This window comes from Rattus rattus, chromosome 2, assembly GCF_011064425.1.
Source record: "Rattus rattus isolate New Zealand chromosome 2, Rrattus_CSIRO_v1, whole genome shotgun sequence".
NCBI lineage: Eukaryota > Metazoa > Chordata > Mammalia > Rodentia > Muridae > Rattus > Rattus rattus.
This window is the reverse complement of record NC_046155.1, coordinates 83,430,610-83,448,213: the sequence shown is the minus strand read 5'-3', so window position 1 is coordinate 83,448,213 and position 17,604 is coordinate 83,430,610. Positions and strand designations below refer to the sequence as shown.

At 37.1% G+C, this 17,604-nt stretch overlaps 1 protein-coding gene across 3 annotated transcripts in view; it reads right to left on the bottom strand.

Moving 5' to 3' along the window:
* The window catches only part of Smg1 (SMG1 nonsense mediated mRNA decay associated PI3K related kinase), a 104,649-nt gene that overhangs the window by 60,453 nt on the left and 26,592 nt on the right, over positions 1-17,604 (bottom strand). The window contains exons 2-12 of one of the 3 annotated variants that reach the window (XM_032892820.1): positions 17,004-17,061; positions 12,389-12,552; positions 11,922-12,077; positions 10,725-10,861; positions 9,283-9,341; positions 8,260-8,473; positions 5,792-5,917; positions 5,304-5,376; positions 4,373-4,470; positions 2,363-2,536; positions 106-330 (exon numbers count right to left, since the gene is read on the bottom strand). In XM_032892820.1, coding sequence (XP_032748711.1) covers positions 106-330; positions 2,363-2,536; positions 4,373-4,470; positions 5,304-5,376; positions 5,792-5,917; positions 8,260-8,473; positions 9,283-9,341; positions 10,725-10,861; positions 11,922-12,077; positions 12,389-12,552; positions 17,004-17,017 — 1,440 coding nt within the window. In that variant the 5' untranslated portion in view covers positions 17,018-17,061. The remainder of the gene's footprint in view (positions 1-105; positions 331-2,362; positions 2,537-4,372; positions 4,471-5,303; positions 5,377-5,791; positions 5,918-8,259; positions 8,474-9,282; positions 9,342-10,724; positions 10,862-11,921; positions 12,078-12,388; positions 12,553-17,003; positions 17,062-17,604) is intronic. The other 2 variants (XM_032892821.1, XM_032892819.1) reach the window with 2 other exon arrangements.

Genomic DNA, 17,604 nt, shown 5'->3' with positions numbered 1-17,604 from the left:
CTTTAAAATGCAAGAACACACAAAGCAAATCTCTTTAATTGTTTTCACATCAACTTAAAGACCTACATAAACAATTTAAAAACAACAAAAACAGTAATCACATACCAATGTGAGCAAATTCAAGACTGAGATGATATAATCGGTACCACAAGTCTGGCAATTCTCCAGTTGGTCTAATCCATATGTAATGACCATGTCACAATGTATAGTCATGCTAGGATCCAAGCTGCCGAGCAAAACACCAACACACTCATTAGCAGCTGTCAACACAGCCTCAGAAAAAAACACTTGGTTTGCAGCCGTCACGCATCTCATTACTCTGTATAGAACCTGCAAATGGGGAAAACAAGCACCTTTTTAAACACTCACAAGTTTCTCTACACCACTATTTTCTATTTAATGCAGTTTCAACTCAAAAATATCTTGTCTTGTCAATAGTCTTATTTAAGGAATTTTTTTTTTTTACTGAGATAGGGACAAGAGTGACCCAGGCTGGCGTTAGAGATGTGCAGCTCATAGTTGATCCTCTAATTCTTGTTAGCAAATATGGGCATTTTTAATACAATTTTTTTTTAAAATGTTGACTAAAAAGTATTCTAAATTACTATCATGACAAGAAATAGAACGTCACCCTTGAGTTCACTTATCCTCTTCCCCCTGTGATTATCAGAGGCTGTATAAAAAGCTTACTATCTTTATCCCTCTGACACACACAACTTAGCACACTTCAGGGATGTCCTGCTCGTACCTGCTTAAACACAAATCTTGGATTTGTAACAATCTTTTCAAAGCAAATACTAAAATTGCTTTAAGCTTTTATTAAAGTTTACATATCAATGATCATGATAGCCAAGTATTCTACAACTGAGCCCTGGAAGTTCTTTTTCAAAATAAGAACACCAGATATGCACAATCCTATTGAGGATCATAAAAACCAGGTAATTTCCAACATACATAAAAATCACTAAACTGTTAATAGTACTTGTGTGCTACATTTCTAATAATAAAATTTTTGAAAAATGGAAAGGTTCATACTACAAGTATCACAAATCTATAACAATCAATCAATAATACCCAGTCTTTAAAACTTGTAAAGAAGTTTCCTTAATGCTATTTACAAAAGGCAAAATGAAGGCCTTCATAACATATTCAAAATATAACTATTCTGAGGTTTATGTTTCTTTCCTTTTGTTTTGCATTTGAATTAACTGCCTTAACTCCACTCTTGAAGTAACAAACTTCTACATGATTAAAAAGGGAAGGAAGAAATTTTGAAGGTTTCAATTATCAACATGCAGACTTAGTTATATGTATAATTCTGATACTTAATGCCAAATACACACCCACCCTACTAAGAATTACACAATACCTTATTTACTTAACAATGTGTCCAAAGTCATGTTCCTAAAGAAGTCAGCACTGTGCCTGAGCAGCAACACATTTCAGTCATGTAGGCTGTCTTCCCTGGCTGCCACTAACACATCTCCCTCCTCATTCCGCGGCAGTGCTCACGGCTCATTTCTCTCTGCTAGATGGCACTGCACACTGACCACTCAAGGGCTGTGACTGTAATCTGGTCACATCTCATTCCTGACTTCAGGTTGTATTTTTAAACAGTATCTCTTTACATCAAAGAATAACACAGACGTGAGACTCCTGAGTTCCATCCCTATGCTCAAAGAAAATGACTAGTTTGTTTTCACCGCAGTAGTAGGGATGACATTTCCACAAACGGCAAAAGCTCTACTGCAAACCACACATTCAACCCAAGAGCGTGACTTGACACTTCATAGTGTATGGTTCGTACTGAGTTGAAAATTAAAAGGATCCTCAATTTAATTGTTTTTGCTTTCCGAGACAGGGTTTCTCCACATAGTTCTGGATGTCCTATAAACCAAACTGGCCTCAAACTCAAAGAGATCTGCCTGCCTCTGTCTCCAGAGTGCTGGGCACCACCATGCCAAGCAAGGAGAATCAACTTTTAAAGAAAGAATAGTATTATTGTTTAAAGTTTTAAAACTAGGTATTAAAATATTAAGTTCAGGATGAGGAAAAAGTTCAATGTTTTATGAAGTACAGGTGAGGATAGAGCCTGTGCAAGGTACTAACTTCAATCCTCAGTACTGTAAGAAAAATAAGAACTCCTTAAGGAAATGTTAAGAGTGTATAAGAAATTAAGATGGCCCTTTTATGGTGAGGTGAGAGTTCAAGGACAGTGGCTGATAAGGAGGCTTGCCTACTTTCTGAGTACAGAGTAGCTAGGGACAAACACATTTAACATGTTAAGCAAATGAAAGGTCAATATAGTTCAATGTGTACAGGAGGCCCTCACAATACAACCTGGTCTTTAAAAGATACTTACATCTGTTACATATGCCTCGGTAATTGGTGGACCCCGAATTGGGCTAAAGCGCTCCCCAATGCTCCTCACCACAGTACTGAACACACGGAGAAGCGCTGCCAGCTTTGGTAATGACACTGATGGAGGAGGAACATCTTCATCCACTGACTCCCCAGAGGCCACATGGCTGAGGTCCTAGATGTGAATACATAACATTCTTATTGAAATAGTAGAGTACAAGATTTTTTATGGTTTTGTTGCTATATACTGGTAATCAGGAATCAAGCACAACCCCTTGCATATACTAGGTAAGCACTCGACAGTGAACTTTACTCCAGTCCCTATTTCTTTGTAATGTATTCCTAGATACCCCTAAAACTTTAATTCATGTTTGAGATAAGAGTCTTCTTACTATGTTGCCAAGACTCCTTAGCCCAATCGATCCTCTTAGTCTCAGCCTCTGGAGTAACTGAGACTTACCCTGTAAGTCTCCCAATTCTGTACGACACATAACGTTAACAGATTTTTTTTTTCCCTTTTCAAACAGTGTCTCACTAAGTAGCCCTGGCCTGGAAATCAATATGTAGACTAGGCTGAATTCGAACACACAGAGATTCACCCAATTCTGCCTCCCAGGTGCTGGAATTAAGGATGCGTTCAACCACACCAAATCCTAGAAAGATAGTTACCAATTAAGAGATATTTTAGTCTAAAAACTCCAAACTCCATATGCCTAAAGTTCTCTAAATCATTCCTTACAAATCCAGATTAAATTATAGAAATGATCTGCACCAATGCAGGAGTTAGGAAAAAAAAAAAAAAAACCCAGTCTTTATGCATATATTATTGTATAAGTACAAATGGAACAAAGTTTTGCCACTCCTAGATTTGTTTTCTACTAAATTCTCATTCTATGTAATCTCTGACCAAAATATATTAATAGCATGTACTCCAAAAAGAATGGGATTAGAAACTTAAAGAACTACTCTTATAATCTAGTTTAAAGTATAAAATATACCCAAAGAGAATGACTAAGATTTGGGTATATTTATAATCAACACATTTCTACAGAAAATCAAATCCCAAATACAAAAGGAGTCAGTCAGAGTGGCACACACCTTTAATCCCAGTATGTGGGAGGCACAGAGAGATCTCTACGAGTTTAAGACCATCCTGGTCTACATAAGCAGCTAAGGTTACACAAAGAGATGAAAAAAGGGGGTGGGAGGGGAGAGAGAGAGAGAGAAGGAAGAGAGGGAGGGAGGGAAAAGAAAGAAAAGTGGGTATTTAAATCACCTAAGTGTCTAAACCTATAAAAACGAGTACCTTCTGAAAAACTAATAATCATCTGTATAGGTGAGTAGGGGTGAAATAAAGGGATGAGATAACCTATATCCTGTATGTCCCAAGGAATCAAAGTATAATATTCTATTTATTTTTCCTGAAAAAGCAAGCACTCCAGTGATGAAAGTGGTAGAATAAGCACCTCTAAGTACAAGCAGCAAAGAGCTAAAGCAAACTCAGTATTCAGAGCCGTCAACACCAGACAGAACTTATGGTCCTCCCACAGGAGACAACAAAGGCCACAGCAGTGAGGCCAGAGAAGAGCAAAGGCTGTAGGAAGTGCCCTGAAAGTTACCGCATTCACAGTGGAGTGAACCAGATTTTGCCCTGGACAGTATGATATGAGAATCTGTGAATACGCTGGGGCAGCATCTTTAGGGACAGTTATCATTTCTGAACAGCATCTATCTGCCTTTTGATAACAACAACCAACAAAAAAAGATTTGTCTTCAAGAAAAACATCTGCTATTAAGAATATTCAAGCTTTGTATAGTATCAACCTAGACACTTTTTCCTGTTAACTTGAAAATACCAAAAAATAAATAAAATTGAACCTCAATGATCTTACAAGTTCTGCTTAAATGTCAGTTTAGTTATTTTTAAAATGAATCTACTTCTGTTTAAAATCTCTGAATTTTCTTTATTAATACTTTAAGAATCACTTACACTTGGCTTTCTACAACTTACCTCAGCATATGCCTCCATGTCTTCTAAAAATTGACCAAGAAGAGTGGTAGAAAATGCAAGGTCAGCTACCCAAAATGGCTCCAAACTCTGCAACCACCCTTGACATCATAGAAGAAATTTTAAGGAGATTTAAAAAAAAAAAGGTGGGGTACCAAAATTAAAAATGAAACCTGCTTTCAAGCTACTTACTCTTACAGCGTGGCCTATATCATAATATTAGGACTGCCATAAAAGCATGCTAGTAATTAATCAAGCCTCTTTTAATAGAACAGAAATTAACAACCTTCAGAAATCAGTATGTAAATCTTGCAGTTTCTTTGCTAATTAAATACCTACAATGTGTGCTGTGTGTCTCAAAATGCCACCATGTACTATCAACCTAGCTTTCTACTATTCCAGAGTCAGAACTAGTTGTTAAAGGTGACACCATCTATTCTCACTGGCATATACTTTTTTCTGAAGTTACTACAGCAAATATGCAGACAGGAAGAGAAACTTTACCATGTGAAATAGGCAGGTGTGTACAAATTAGTTCAGCTATCATTTGCTCTCTATCACACACAACAAACTTCCAAATATTTGTGGCTCATTATTATTAAAATAACCAGAAAAGCAACAAGTAAAATAACCTATGACCAGAATCTTCTATTCCAAGTTTCAGGATATTCCAACCTCTTGACTTTCTCTTGCTAAACATGCTACAGATGACCCAATATAGTCTTTAAATTCTCACAGGTGCGAATCTGTAATTATTTTCCTAACTAGTATTTATTGTCTAAGTATGCTTTTAAAAGATCAAGAGCTATCAAGTGATACTCATTTATATGTATCTAATAGCTAATATGCCTTCTTAAAGCAACCCTTTTATCTAGATCAGATCAACTCTTCTTTGCACAGTATTTACAAGAACTGACACAAGCTAAACACTTACCAGACACCTGCTGTGTAAGGGAGGGTTTCTGAGTATGATCTATGTGCCATCCAACTAATATATCAACTGTATCCTTGATGGAGATAAAAAACAAAACAAAACAAAACAAACAAGACAGGAGGCCAGTCATTTTAAGGTTTCATTGCTATTTCATCAGTGAGATCACATCATATTAAAAGACCCTGGAAAAAGTTGTTCAATTTACCTGGGAGCTACAGAGAAAAATAAAAGAACTGTAGTCATGACACTGAGGATATTAATTTTCCCTTCTATACCAAAAAGCATTAATGTCAGAAAGAAAAATGCAGCTGTTAATGTTTTATAAAGTAACATCATCATCACTGTCATCATTATCACCTCTGTCGTGATAGCAAACCAATCGACTCCTTCCCCCAAAACATCATGTATTTGAAGAGTCAGGATCTTGTTTCTATCTGATATCCCACTTCTTTACACAACCCTAACACCAAACAGTATGAGAAACTCACCCTAAAATTAGTGCTGAAAATATGAGGGTAGCATCGAGCCACCAAAAGAATGCACTTAACACACTTGCAAAGTAATTCTGGTGTATCCACATTTTCAAGAATGGATTGTAGGCTGGTCATCACAAGCTGAAAAACAAAGTTAAGATCATAAATATTTGACAAAGTTGAAAGAAAATTTAAAAAAAAATTGTTTCACAACTGATTATGATACCAATAAAACATAGAACTAGAGTATAAAATACCACCACTTTTATCTAAATATTTCAAGCTTAGTATTTTAAAAATTCAAGTAAAAGTTCATTCACTATATTGGGCTGAGAACCAACATTGCACTCTATTAATGACTATTAACACTAATTCCTATCGTATCAACTAACTTTAGTGCTAAATGATTCCTCTATATGTTATTCGTAAGTAACCCTATGGCTATGATTGAATTTAAAGTACAAAAGTAACATATAGCCAGATATGGTGTCATATGAACTCTTGAGAGTTTAAGGCTATTTTTGTCTACACAAAAAGCCCCATGCTAGCCAGGGATAAATAACTCAACCCACCAACACACCACTAAAAAAGTAAGATGTACTTAAGAAACTAATTTCTTTAAAGCATCTCGGTTACTATAGAACCCAGCATGTAGGTAGGGTAAGGCTAGGAGCAGTGGCACAGGCCTTTAGCTCCAGTGCTTGGGAGGTTGAGGAAGAATAAATAGATCAGAAAAGCCTGACTACAAAGGAAGACCCTTTCTTAAAACAACAAATAACAAAAAGAAAAACATTGTCAGAGTAAATGTTAGGCCATTGATATGCTTTACGGCAAAATATATACATTTTGTTTCTAATCAAAATAATCTGGAGAGCATCAATTAGCATGGCACCTCCTAGATGACATTCAGTCTTCTTTCCACTAAGACCTCCACAGTGCATTTTTAATATACATGAGGCCCGGGATATAATCTTCAGCAACACCTAACTCACATCACCACCAAAAAAAAAAAGTGATATGCCTGAGTGAGTTAGAGTATTTAAGTATTTAAGGCAGGTAGAGGTGACATCCTTTAATCCTAATACACTGACTGGTCTACAGAGCAAGTTCTAGAGCAAGTTCTCTTAGTAAAGATAAACTCTGTCTCAAAAAGTACAAACAAAACAGAACAAAAAGAAAGCATTTATCCAAGTGATCTACATAGTGAACTGTGATCTGTGGATTTGGAATCTTTCAAACTACAGTTAGAAAATACTTATATAAAAGTTATATACAAAATTAGATCAATGTGTTACTATTCTGTTTAGTTATAAGTAATTAATAAAAACTTTCATAAGTTTCTATAATCAAGGAAAAATGTATATGGGTTTTTCATTCATTCAGACACGCACGCGCGCGCACGCACATTTTTTAAATTACTCAAAATACAGCAGTTTGTGAGCTGTAAAAAAGCAAACAAAGCCAGGCATAGCAGCACAAGTCTCTAGTCCCAGCACTCAAAAGACAGCAGCAGGAGGATCTCTTTAGTTTCGAGCTAAGCAGGGATACATAGTTAAAATTCTACCTCGAATGGATGGATGGATGGATGGATTGATGGATGGATGGATGAATGGATGGATGGATGGATGGACAGCCGGATAGCGATTCCAGGTACCAAATAAGTAATTTTTCAAACATTCCCTCAATAAAAATGTTATATAAATATTGTTAGCTCAAACTGTAAAGTCAAGGCATTAGCTGACAGTATACACACTGCCCAGTGAGACCTCATCCCAAAAAAAAAAAACAAAACACACAAAAAAACAAAACCTAATTTGGGGGGTTGGGGTTTAGCTCAGTGGTAGAGCTGCCTGGGAAGCACTGCCCTGGGTTCGTCCCCAAAAAAAAAAAAAAAAAAAAAAAAAAAACCTAATTTGGGAATGGCCTTTTCTATATATCCAGATAATTTAGAGGGAAGCAGAACTAAACAGAAGCTGGTGTTCACTGATAAATTGTTGTTTGCATTATTTAGATTAATAATTTTTGAAATTATCAAATCTAAACTTAGGGAATTTCAAAGGGGAAGAGAAAGGAAAAAAGATTTAGAAATTAACTGTGATGTTTAGCTTTAGTCTCAAAAGCTGATGGCCTCTCAGACTAAACTCTCACAGTGGAGTTCCTACTTCCTACTTTCTTTTTTTTTTTTTTTTTTTCCCCGGAGCTGGGGACCGAACCCAGGGCCTTGCGCTTCCTAGGCAAGCTCTCTACCACTGAGCTAAATCCCCAACCCGAGTTCCTACTTTCAAATCTGCAAGTCACTCTAGTATTAAGCAACTTCAAAGGGAAGCTTCTAAAAAATAAAAACGTAAATGCTTAAAATTAAACTCCTTTAAACCTAACCTGATTCAACTCAAAGGCACCTCCTTTGCACAGGACTGTCCTCATCAGAGGCAGCCAAGCCCATCCTGAATCTCACTCCACTCCACCATGGGTCCCCGGCTCACCTGCATCACCGAAGAAAAGGCTTTCTTCTCGCCAACAGTCTCCAGCGCTCTGTAAGTGGCACACAGGTAGAGGAGCTTCACCTCATCTTTCGCAGATGAGCTAAATTTGCTAAAAATCCACTTGAAGATCTTCTCAGCCTCGTAGCTCAGAGAAGCACAGAGAAGACCAAGACAGCAAGCTCCCTCTTGCCTCAACTCCTGAAGCAACTTACTACTGTGTTTGTTTTAATGCAAATGGAACAAAAAAACATACAAAAGGCATCAATTTTCAAGGATGAAAGTATGGCACATATTACAAAAGAATGTCTCTCCTATGTATTCAAGAATTCCTAATAACTTTCCAAAGCTCAAACTGGAATTTTACCCATTCTACATCTGTATCCTCTGAATTCTACAATGCTCTAAAAATCCTTTATCAGACATTAGATTTCTTTACAAAATCACTTACTAAGAAATACTAAAAAGAACAGAAGTGCTAAACTCCATGCTTCAGGTTATAATTGATTCACAGAAAGAGGCATAAGGAAATTATTAGAAAATGCACTCCACTTCTCTATAATACCCAACAAGTAAAGACTCCAAAGTAGAAAATATTTAGTAGTTAAACCACAAAAACTTAAAAAGATTACAGTTAAAATTAAGTACAGCATTAAGAAATTATGTAAAATAAAACAGTGATCTGCTAAATTGAGTGTTTTTAATACTGCAATTCTTTGGAATCACTGCATATCTATGCAAAGCCTAGAGATTATTTAAAGAATGAAGTTCCCCTTTCCCTTTGCTCTCTAAGCATTTTTAAAACTCTCTGGAACAATAGTTTTCATTCATGAAAGCATCATGTTTTTCCACAAGCCAATGTTTAGGAAAGAAGATTCTCTTTCAAGTATACTCCATCTGTATTCAATAGTAATTAACATATAAGTAACAAGTTTACAAGACTTAGTGATGCAGTCCAGGGTCTATCTTGTTTACTTGTTTTACAATTTCCTTCAAAGTCACCTAAATGTGACCCTTCTTACTTACCTTTCATTTAGTACATCATGCACAGCAGCCAAGATATTATCCAACTGTTTAACTAGTACCTTTAAAAAATAAATATAGAAACTTCAGATTCAACTTAAAAAACAGCACTGTATACATTCTTTATCTTTCCATTCAGATTATGATTATACAGCATGTCACTTTACATGTTTCAAAACTCTCTGCAACAGTAACTTTCATCCATAAAAGCATCAGCTCATGCCTTTCCACAAGACAATATTTAGGAGAGAAGATTCTCTTTCAAGTAGAATCTTCAATCACATGAGGATGGCATGTTTCCCCTTCAGGCCATGAAAGAAACTGACTCACAGGAAATAAGAGTCATAATCAGTATCAAGATACATTCAAGCTCATTTTAACTGACAGCCTCTGGAGAGCATTCACATGGGATTACAAGGGGATTGAAAGAGGTAATAAAGGAATACAGTGACAAAGCAATGACAGAATCTAGGGCTGATAGCATGAGCTTCATTGCACATCTTTCTATTCGCTCTATAATCAAAACTTTCCATAATGTAATTTAAGGGAAAGAGCCTAGTCTTTGTAAATTTTCTCTAAATTTGCACTAGTCTTTGTAAATTTTCTCCTGTATCAAGTTCTTAAGATCAGGAAAATTACTTAAGAATGGAGAAATATTTCATAACTGCTTTTGAAATTTGTCTTAAGGGCTTTTCCATTTCTTTCCATTATTATTTCAAAGTGCATGTGTGTTCTCACAAAGAAGTGCTCTTGGAGGCCAAAGGGGTCTAATCACCTGGAGCTAGACTTAACAGGCAATTGTGAGGTGCCCACCATGAATGCTGGGAATCAAACTCAAGATTTGTGCAAGAGACATCCTTAACCTGAGATTTTATTTTTTTTATTTCCTTTTTTTATTTTTTTTAAGAATTATTTTATGTCTATGAGTACACTGTTGCTGTTTTCAGACTCACCAGAAGAGGGCATCAGATCCCATAACAGATGGTTGTGAGCCACCATGTGGGTGCTAGGAGTTGAACTCAGGAACTTTGGAAGAGCAAGTCAGTGCTCTTAACTGCTTTTTCATTTCTTAATCCCTGGTCACTAGACCACTCGCATATATAAAACACATACCCCATACTTCCACTTCATGTATGAAAAGTAGAGATATACTGCCCTGTCAGAAAAAACTCAGCAGGGCTATCCAGAATGTTTAAAAGAAAAATTTTAAATGCACTTTATAAAAAGACACCAAGGTGACTCCAACAATAGCCATCATAGATAAATGATACATTAGGGACCTTTCATTCCAAGGTGCCTTAACATAGGACAAGTGCAAAGTTAAGGAAGCCCTTCATTTTTTCCTAGAAGCAATCAATTCCTGCTGAAAATTCCCAACAAGGAACCTCGTTGTGTACTTTGGAAACCCTGACAATCCTCAGCAACTTCCAAGCACATATCCTTACCAGTTTATTTTCTGGCTGCTGAATAAACTCCTTCAGCTGCTTTACAGTAGCCAGTCTTCGGTCTCTGTCATCTTCCCGGGTGATCCTCCGAAGAAGATTCGACAGTCGAGACTCATCAGAGTACGACATCGATCGCTCTGTGAATATAAATATTTTTGTAGCCACTTAATATACTAAAAATATGAAGTGTACATCAGGCATTCTAAATTACATCAAAACCAGGGTATACTGGTCTCTCCTTTGTTCGGCTCTCTGGATCTACAGAAGAATGCTTGTTTACAGTTCCACGGACCCCCAAAAACTCTGGTCAAAGATAATATGAATGAAAAACCCACAGCAAACTGCACATCTCACTGAGGAAACCAGCTAAGAAAGAAAAGAAGAAAAGCTTAGAAACCATTTTCTAGTTCCATTTCAAGCGACAGTCAAGATCCAGGTGAAAAGGAGCATGGTGACAGTTAGCTGCAGTCCAAATACAACTATTCTGAGTTCACAGGTTTGGTGATTAAGGAAAAACAGGGAAGTCATCTCAAGAAAAACAAGAACCAAAATAAGAAAGGAAACAGGGGAGGGGAAAACAAAACAGGAATAGGCAATGACTCCAAGCCAGGGACAATGTCTCTATAAGCAAAAAAGACCATGCCCCTGCAGGAAACCTCTTGTTCACATATCATTTCCCTATTTTGGGCAGAAGGGTGTTGGAAATCAAACCTGAGTAAAAGAGTAAAACGTGCACCTAACCACTGAACCATCTCCATCTCCCTAGCCCACAAAATCAGTTGCTTTTGTTTTTTTTAAGATAAATGCATTTTTTTTCTTTTTTTTGGAGCTGGGGACTGAACCCAGGGCCTTGCGCTTGCTAGGCAGCGCTCTACCACTGAGCTAAATCCCCAACCCCAATAAATGCATTTTTTAAAGGTGGTATATTTATACCCACACAAAATATTCAACAAGGTACACATAAAACAAACTACACTGTGCAAAAAGCAATTGTATAAAACAAACCATACACACACACACACACACACACACACACACACACACACACACACACACACACACTTTCTTACAAGCTAGCAGTTCACAGAAATATAGTGTAAATGGTTGCCATCTACATACTTTGCAATGCACAACTGCACTCATCTGCTCATCATGGCCATCAGGGGTAATGCGTCAACCCTGGTTTCCAAGACTTACCCTGTGATTTCCTCATGTCTTTGGTGGCTAACGCACGACTGCCATGCTGAACACTGGTAAACTCAGGGCTGGTCACATTGTTAATCCTCAGCTCTTGCCCCAACGACTTCCGACCATAAGTATTTTCCCCAGATCCTCCATTGACACTGTAGCCACCTGAAAACAGCAATGTTTACATTATCTTAACAGGGCCCAGTTTCATTCCCTGAACTAACAGGATCTTACTCATTTACAACCTAATTCTCTCATCTCCCCTGTGCTACCTGACTCCAAACCATTTTGATTCCTTCACTGGAAGGTAAATAGAGAAATAAAAGTTAAATTCAGACAGATGCTTAAGCACATTTTAGATGAGTAAATGAGACAGTAGCCTGGAAGAACCTCAGATGTTACCTGGCAGGAGGGTTTAGAAAAGAGGAGCGGGTCTAAAACAGAAGCATGCCCCAACAGGAGAAAAATCTATGTACCCTTTTCGTCATTCTGTATGTCAGCATGGCCTCTGGTATCATCGTGCCTTTGCCGAGACACCACAGCTGAATTTGAAGGTTGCAGTCCATAAGAGGAAGAAACACCCCTATCTCTGGATGAGGAGTATTTTAAAGTATCTGGGTCGGCTGATGCACTATCAGTTCTGAAAAAGAAAAAGAAAGCTATTAATATTAGAGCTCTAAGCAAACGTTTTAATAGCCAAAGCTATATGGAATCTCTCCCTCTAACCTTTATGCTCAGCCATAACTATCTAAGCACCCCATTGTCTAATAAGTCTTTCAGCTGGAAAGAGATTGTCAACAATTGTAAACAACAAACTGTCTGCAGCTCATGCTCTCCTGTTGAAGAGCCACCTGGATTACACTGACCAACTCGTGCTAATTTATTTACTTAATTTCCTTTTTTTCACAGAATGGAGATTGTGCAGGTGCCAGTGCACATACGTGCATATGTGTGAAGACTAACAGGTTGAGATCAAGCTCTGGTGTTACCTAACCTTCAGAAGCTGTTCATTTTCTCCCTTGGGAGTCTCCTGCCACAAATCTGCCTACCTCTGACTCCCCTGTGATTACAAACATACCTACCACATCCAGCTTTTTATGTAGATGCCAACTCAGGTCCTCGTGCATATGCAACAATTGTTTTATGGAGAAAGCTACCTCCTCAGCCCCAGGAGTTTCTTGTTTTGCATGTTTCCTGTCCCAGGAAAACTAAACAACTTGTAATTCTAACTCAAGGATTCCCTCCCATAATGTGATTCTAAAAGGTTAAGTGGTCAGTCTTCCAGGTTACAAATAAAAAATAGTGTCAGCAGGTCAAAGAGATTGCATGCTCCAAAATCTTTGTAAAGTTAGTTCCTATAGAATGTCTACTAAACTCTCAACACTCTTCAATTATCTAGCAGGAAAATATACACTGGTATTTGAAAAACAAGTAGGCTATAAGAACACTAAAAGAAAGATCGTGTTTATGCTCAGCTATATTTTAATGCCTTCACCAAAACAAATGCCAACTAAACTTATTTAAAAAGAAATAAAGTTAAATTTTTTATTACATTAAATTACTTGTTGTGAGTTGAAACCAGTGGTGGGTACATACATATGCCCACAAGTGCCATAGCAAACATATAAAAGTTAAAAATGACAACGTGTGGCAGTCAAGCCTCTCCTTCCAACATGTGGTCCCCAAAGTCTGGCCTGAGGTCATCAGGCTTGACAACGAGAGCACTTAGACACATCTTGCCAGCCCAGCAAACAAATATTAAAAGAAGGCAAGGTCTCAGAATTACAGACATGCTAACTCTGAAGGCTGGGATCAGTAATGTAATTACTGTCAGAAAATGCCTGACACTTTGGGAATTAACAAGTGGCGTAGTCCAAGACAAAACTAACATCTTTATCCACCTATTAGCTCCTGTTAAGTTTATGTCTCAATTTCCTTCTCAGTGAAATAAAGAACCAAGGCAAGCTACAAGAATTTCATGAGTATCTTCTAGGTATCACTCATAAACTGTTGAGAAGGAAGAAAACCAAATATTCTATTTTAGCATATGAAAAATACAAATAACTAGTTGCTTGTTTGAGTATCCCAAGATAAAGAAATACATTTAAAAATAATAGTAGTAGTAATAGCAGTAATTTCTCTATCTATTACAACTATCTTCTGGGCTGGTGATAAAACCTACAATCTTAACTAAAAGCAAGATTACACAGTTCAGCAGGCTAACCCAGGCAATTTAGTGACACCTTGCCTCATAAAAATCTCATGTAATTTTTTATTAGAATAAATTACTTATTCTGAGTGTGACTCTCAGTGGTGGATATATACATGTGCCCACAAGTACCACAGCAAACATATAAAAGTTAAAAATGACAACTGTGGCAGTCAACTCTCTCCTTCCAACATGTGGTCCCCAAGTCTGGGGTAGTTGTGTACACCTTTAATCAAGGCACTCAAGAGGCAGACAGAGACAGTCAGATTTCTGGGTTCAAGGCCACCCTGGTGTATAAAGTGAGCTCTAGGACACCCAGGAGTATACAGAAAAACACTGAAATCTATCACACACACACCCCAAAAAAGGGAAAAATATGGAGCTGGAGAGACAGCTCAGTGGTAAAGAACATTGACTGCCCTTCCAGAGGTCCTGAGTTAAATTCCCAACAACCCATACTAGCTCACAACCATCTGTAATGAGATCCAATGTCTTCTTCTGGTGTATCTGAAGTGCACAGTGCACTTCATAAAATAAATAAAGTGCACATACATAAAATAAATAAAATCTTCAAAAAAAAAAAAATAGCACATTGGCTGCTATTCCAGAGGACTTAGGTTCAATTCCCAGCACACACAGCAGCTCCCAATGTCTGCAACTCCATTTCTAGAGTATCGGCACCCTCACATAGACAAACGTTCAGGTAAAGCATCAATGCACATAAAAATAAATCTTTAAAAAACCTGATGATTGGGGCTGGAAAGATGGTTCAGCATTAAGAGCACTGACTGCTCTTCCAGAGGTCCTGAGTTCAATTCCCAGCACCCACATGGTGGCTCACAACCATCTGTAATGAGATCCAATGCTCTCTTCTGGTGTGTCTGCAGACAGTGACAGTGTACTCATAAAATAAAATAAATAAATCTTTTAAAAAAACCTGATGATTGGTGAGTAGGAGGATAAAGGGTAGTTTAGAGCTCCTTGGCTACTATAAACAAGGAGGGGTTCTAGGATTAATTTCCAGTTCCACAGAACAAACAAAACAAAACAAAACAAAACAAAAAAAACACCTGAACTCAACAGCAGGATTTTACATACATGCTTCTTTTTTACTTCATCCTGTTCTTATCCCCACAAGCTAGACACCTTGGTCTATACTTACTGCAATTCCTGCTGATACAGAATGTAGAACAGGTCCAACTAAACTTGACCTCCTAACTAGAAAATCTAAGTCAGTGTCACAACACAGCAAGCTAAAACTAAGGGTAGACTATCCTCTTCAAGAACGTCTGTGCCCATACAAACAAAGCTAATTCTTCAAATGCAGAGAAATAAAATCCACAAAACTGGGGTTGGGGTGGGGTAGATTGCAAATATTTTATTGCAGATGCTAATTCATTCAGTAAGAATTAATGCTCAGTGGAGCATAAAAACTTATTAAATAATTCAAAAATAATCCTTCCTATCTCTAAAAGCATCATATTAAATGTTTACCTACAATCAACTAATACATTATTACTTTCTCAAAAAATACTGGAAAAAAAGGAGAGCTTATGGGCTTCCTGGCAGAGTTGGGGGGAAGGAAGAAGAGGGTATAAGAGTGAGTTTTCACCTACTTCAATCTGAAAAACAAAATAATTTAGTAAATGCACAAATCAGATAAGCACATGGCTAATTCTGATATACAAAACTTTCTATCAATATTTACACTGCTGGCATTCCCTATTTTCAGTATGCTCACGTTGCCCATACAATCCTAACTAGCGCTTTCTGTGAAAAAGCAGCAGCATGAGACTGCTGATTGTGCAAGTTAAAAACATCTGGGCTAAGGCTCCAGCCCTAGCATTTTAACAGCACTGTCCCTTGTTTTCCAGGCCTTTGATTTCTCTTGTATAAAATGTGAATATCTAATATATAAGGCTGTTACAAAGCTCATATATAGAATTCTTAACAAATACATAGCTGGCAGGGCCCAGTAAGAATTATGGCCATAATTCAAAATAAACTCAAGTTTTCCAAGCTAAAAGCATATGTTAGCAGTTCATGAGCATGTAAATGCAATAAAAAGTTCTCATACTACATGTAAAGCAGCTTATGCTCTTCAATGAAGAAACTAAGCACTCACTGTATTGCTACCAAAGGTTTCTGACTAGGTGCATGTGACTTCACATTATGCTTACAGAACCAAGAGTAATTTCCCAATTCATTAGAAAAAAAGATTTTTAACTCCCAAAAGTTATGAACACTGAAATTTTTTCATCATAAAGTTAGCTTTATAAAAATTTAACAGTAACGACAACTCACTAGGCCAGAGCCACTCTATGAGAACAGTCCCAAATACACTCCTGGTTAGGCTCTTCTAATGCAAACTTTTATCTCCAGCATTGAGCACATGTATTTTAACACAAAATGCACAACAAAATGGCTGAGCATTTTTATGAAACAGCAACTTTTACAATATCTAAACTGTTTATGTCTCAGAAACTGTTAGGCTGTTAGCACTGACAAGACAAGACCACCACAGTATAAAAAATAAATAGCTGTTAAGAACAGAAATAAGCACTTAAGATTTAGCAAAGCACAAAACAGAAAACATAGATTTCAACTCCAGGAGTCAGGAAATCAGTGTTAAGCAAGCTAGTTAGAAGGGCTAAAAAAGCTATCTACCAGAATTAGTGTTTCAATTTAGTGGAAAAAGAAAATATATCTGTTAGATTAAGAATCCTCACAAGGATCCAAAAATATTTCCACAGTCCCTTTAATACTATAAAAATGTGAAGAGGAAAAAAGAAGAAATGCATAAATTTCCCCAAAATGATCCAACTGAAGTTACACCTGATGTACATGCCACATGAGAGGTAGTAAGTTTCTAAAGCTCATACCTCAAAAATCGCATACTGTGTAATATGGAGCCTTTGTGGTGTTTTGCATCAAGTCAATCTGTAAGACAGCAGTTACAGTATTAGTGAAGACAGCGGGTTAAAACATTTGTTCAAACATGAAGCAAATCTCACTCATGGTTAGATGCTTTTTCATTAACTATGGCCACTGTAAGTTCAAATACTGAAGCAAAAATCCCAATGGAAAGCCACTCTGCCTTGGAGAACAAAGATTCTTTAAGTGGCGATCAAAAAAAAGTGAATCTATAAGAATTTAAATTTTAACCGTAACATATAGATCCCATGTGAATACAGTTACCAATCATTTTATTTACCTATATTCAAAATCCAGACAAAGTATAAATCTAGGAAGCTATTCACTTCAAGTGATCAGATCCTCAGTCCTCATACATCTGCACACAGATAGAAGACACTATCTCCTGGATAGTCTTTAGTACAGCTCCTATAAGCATTACATAGAGCAACCCCATTCCCCCGAAAAGCCACTTCTAGAAAGTTTGAAGTCAGAAAATTCCCTATGAGGAAGCATTTCCATAAAGGACCCTAAAATGACTTGATGCAAACACCACATCTAGTGGTGCCA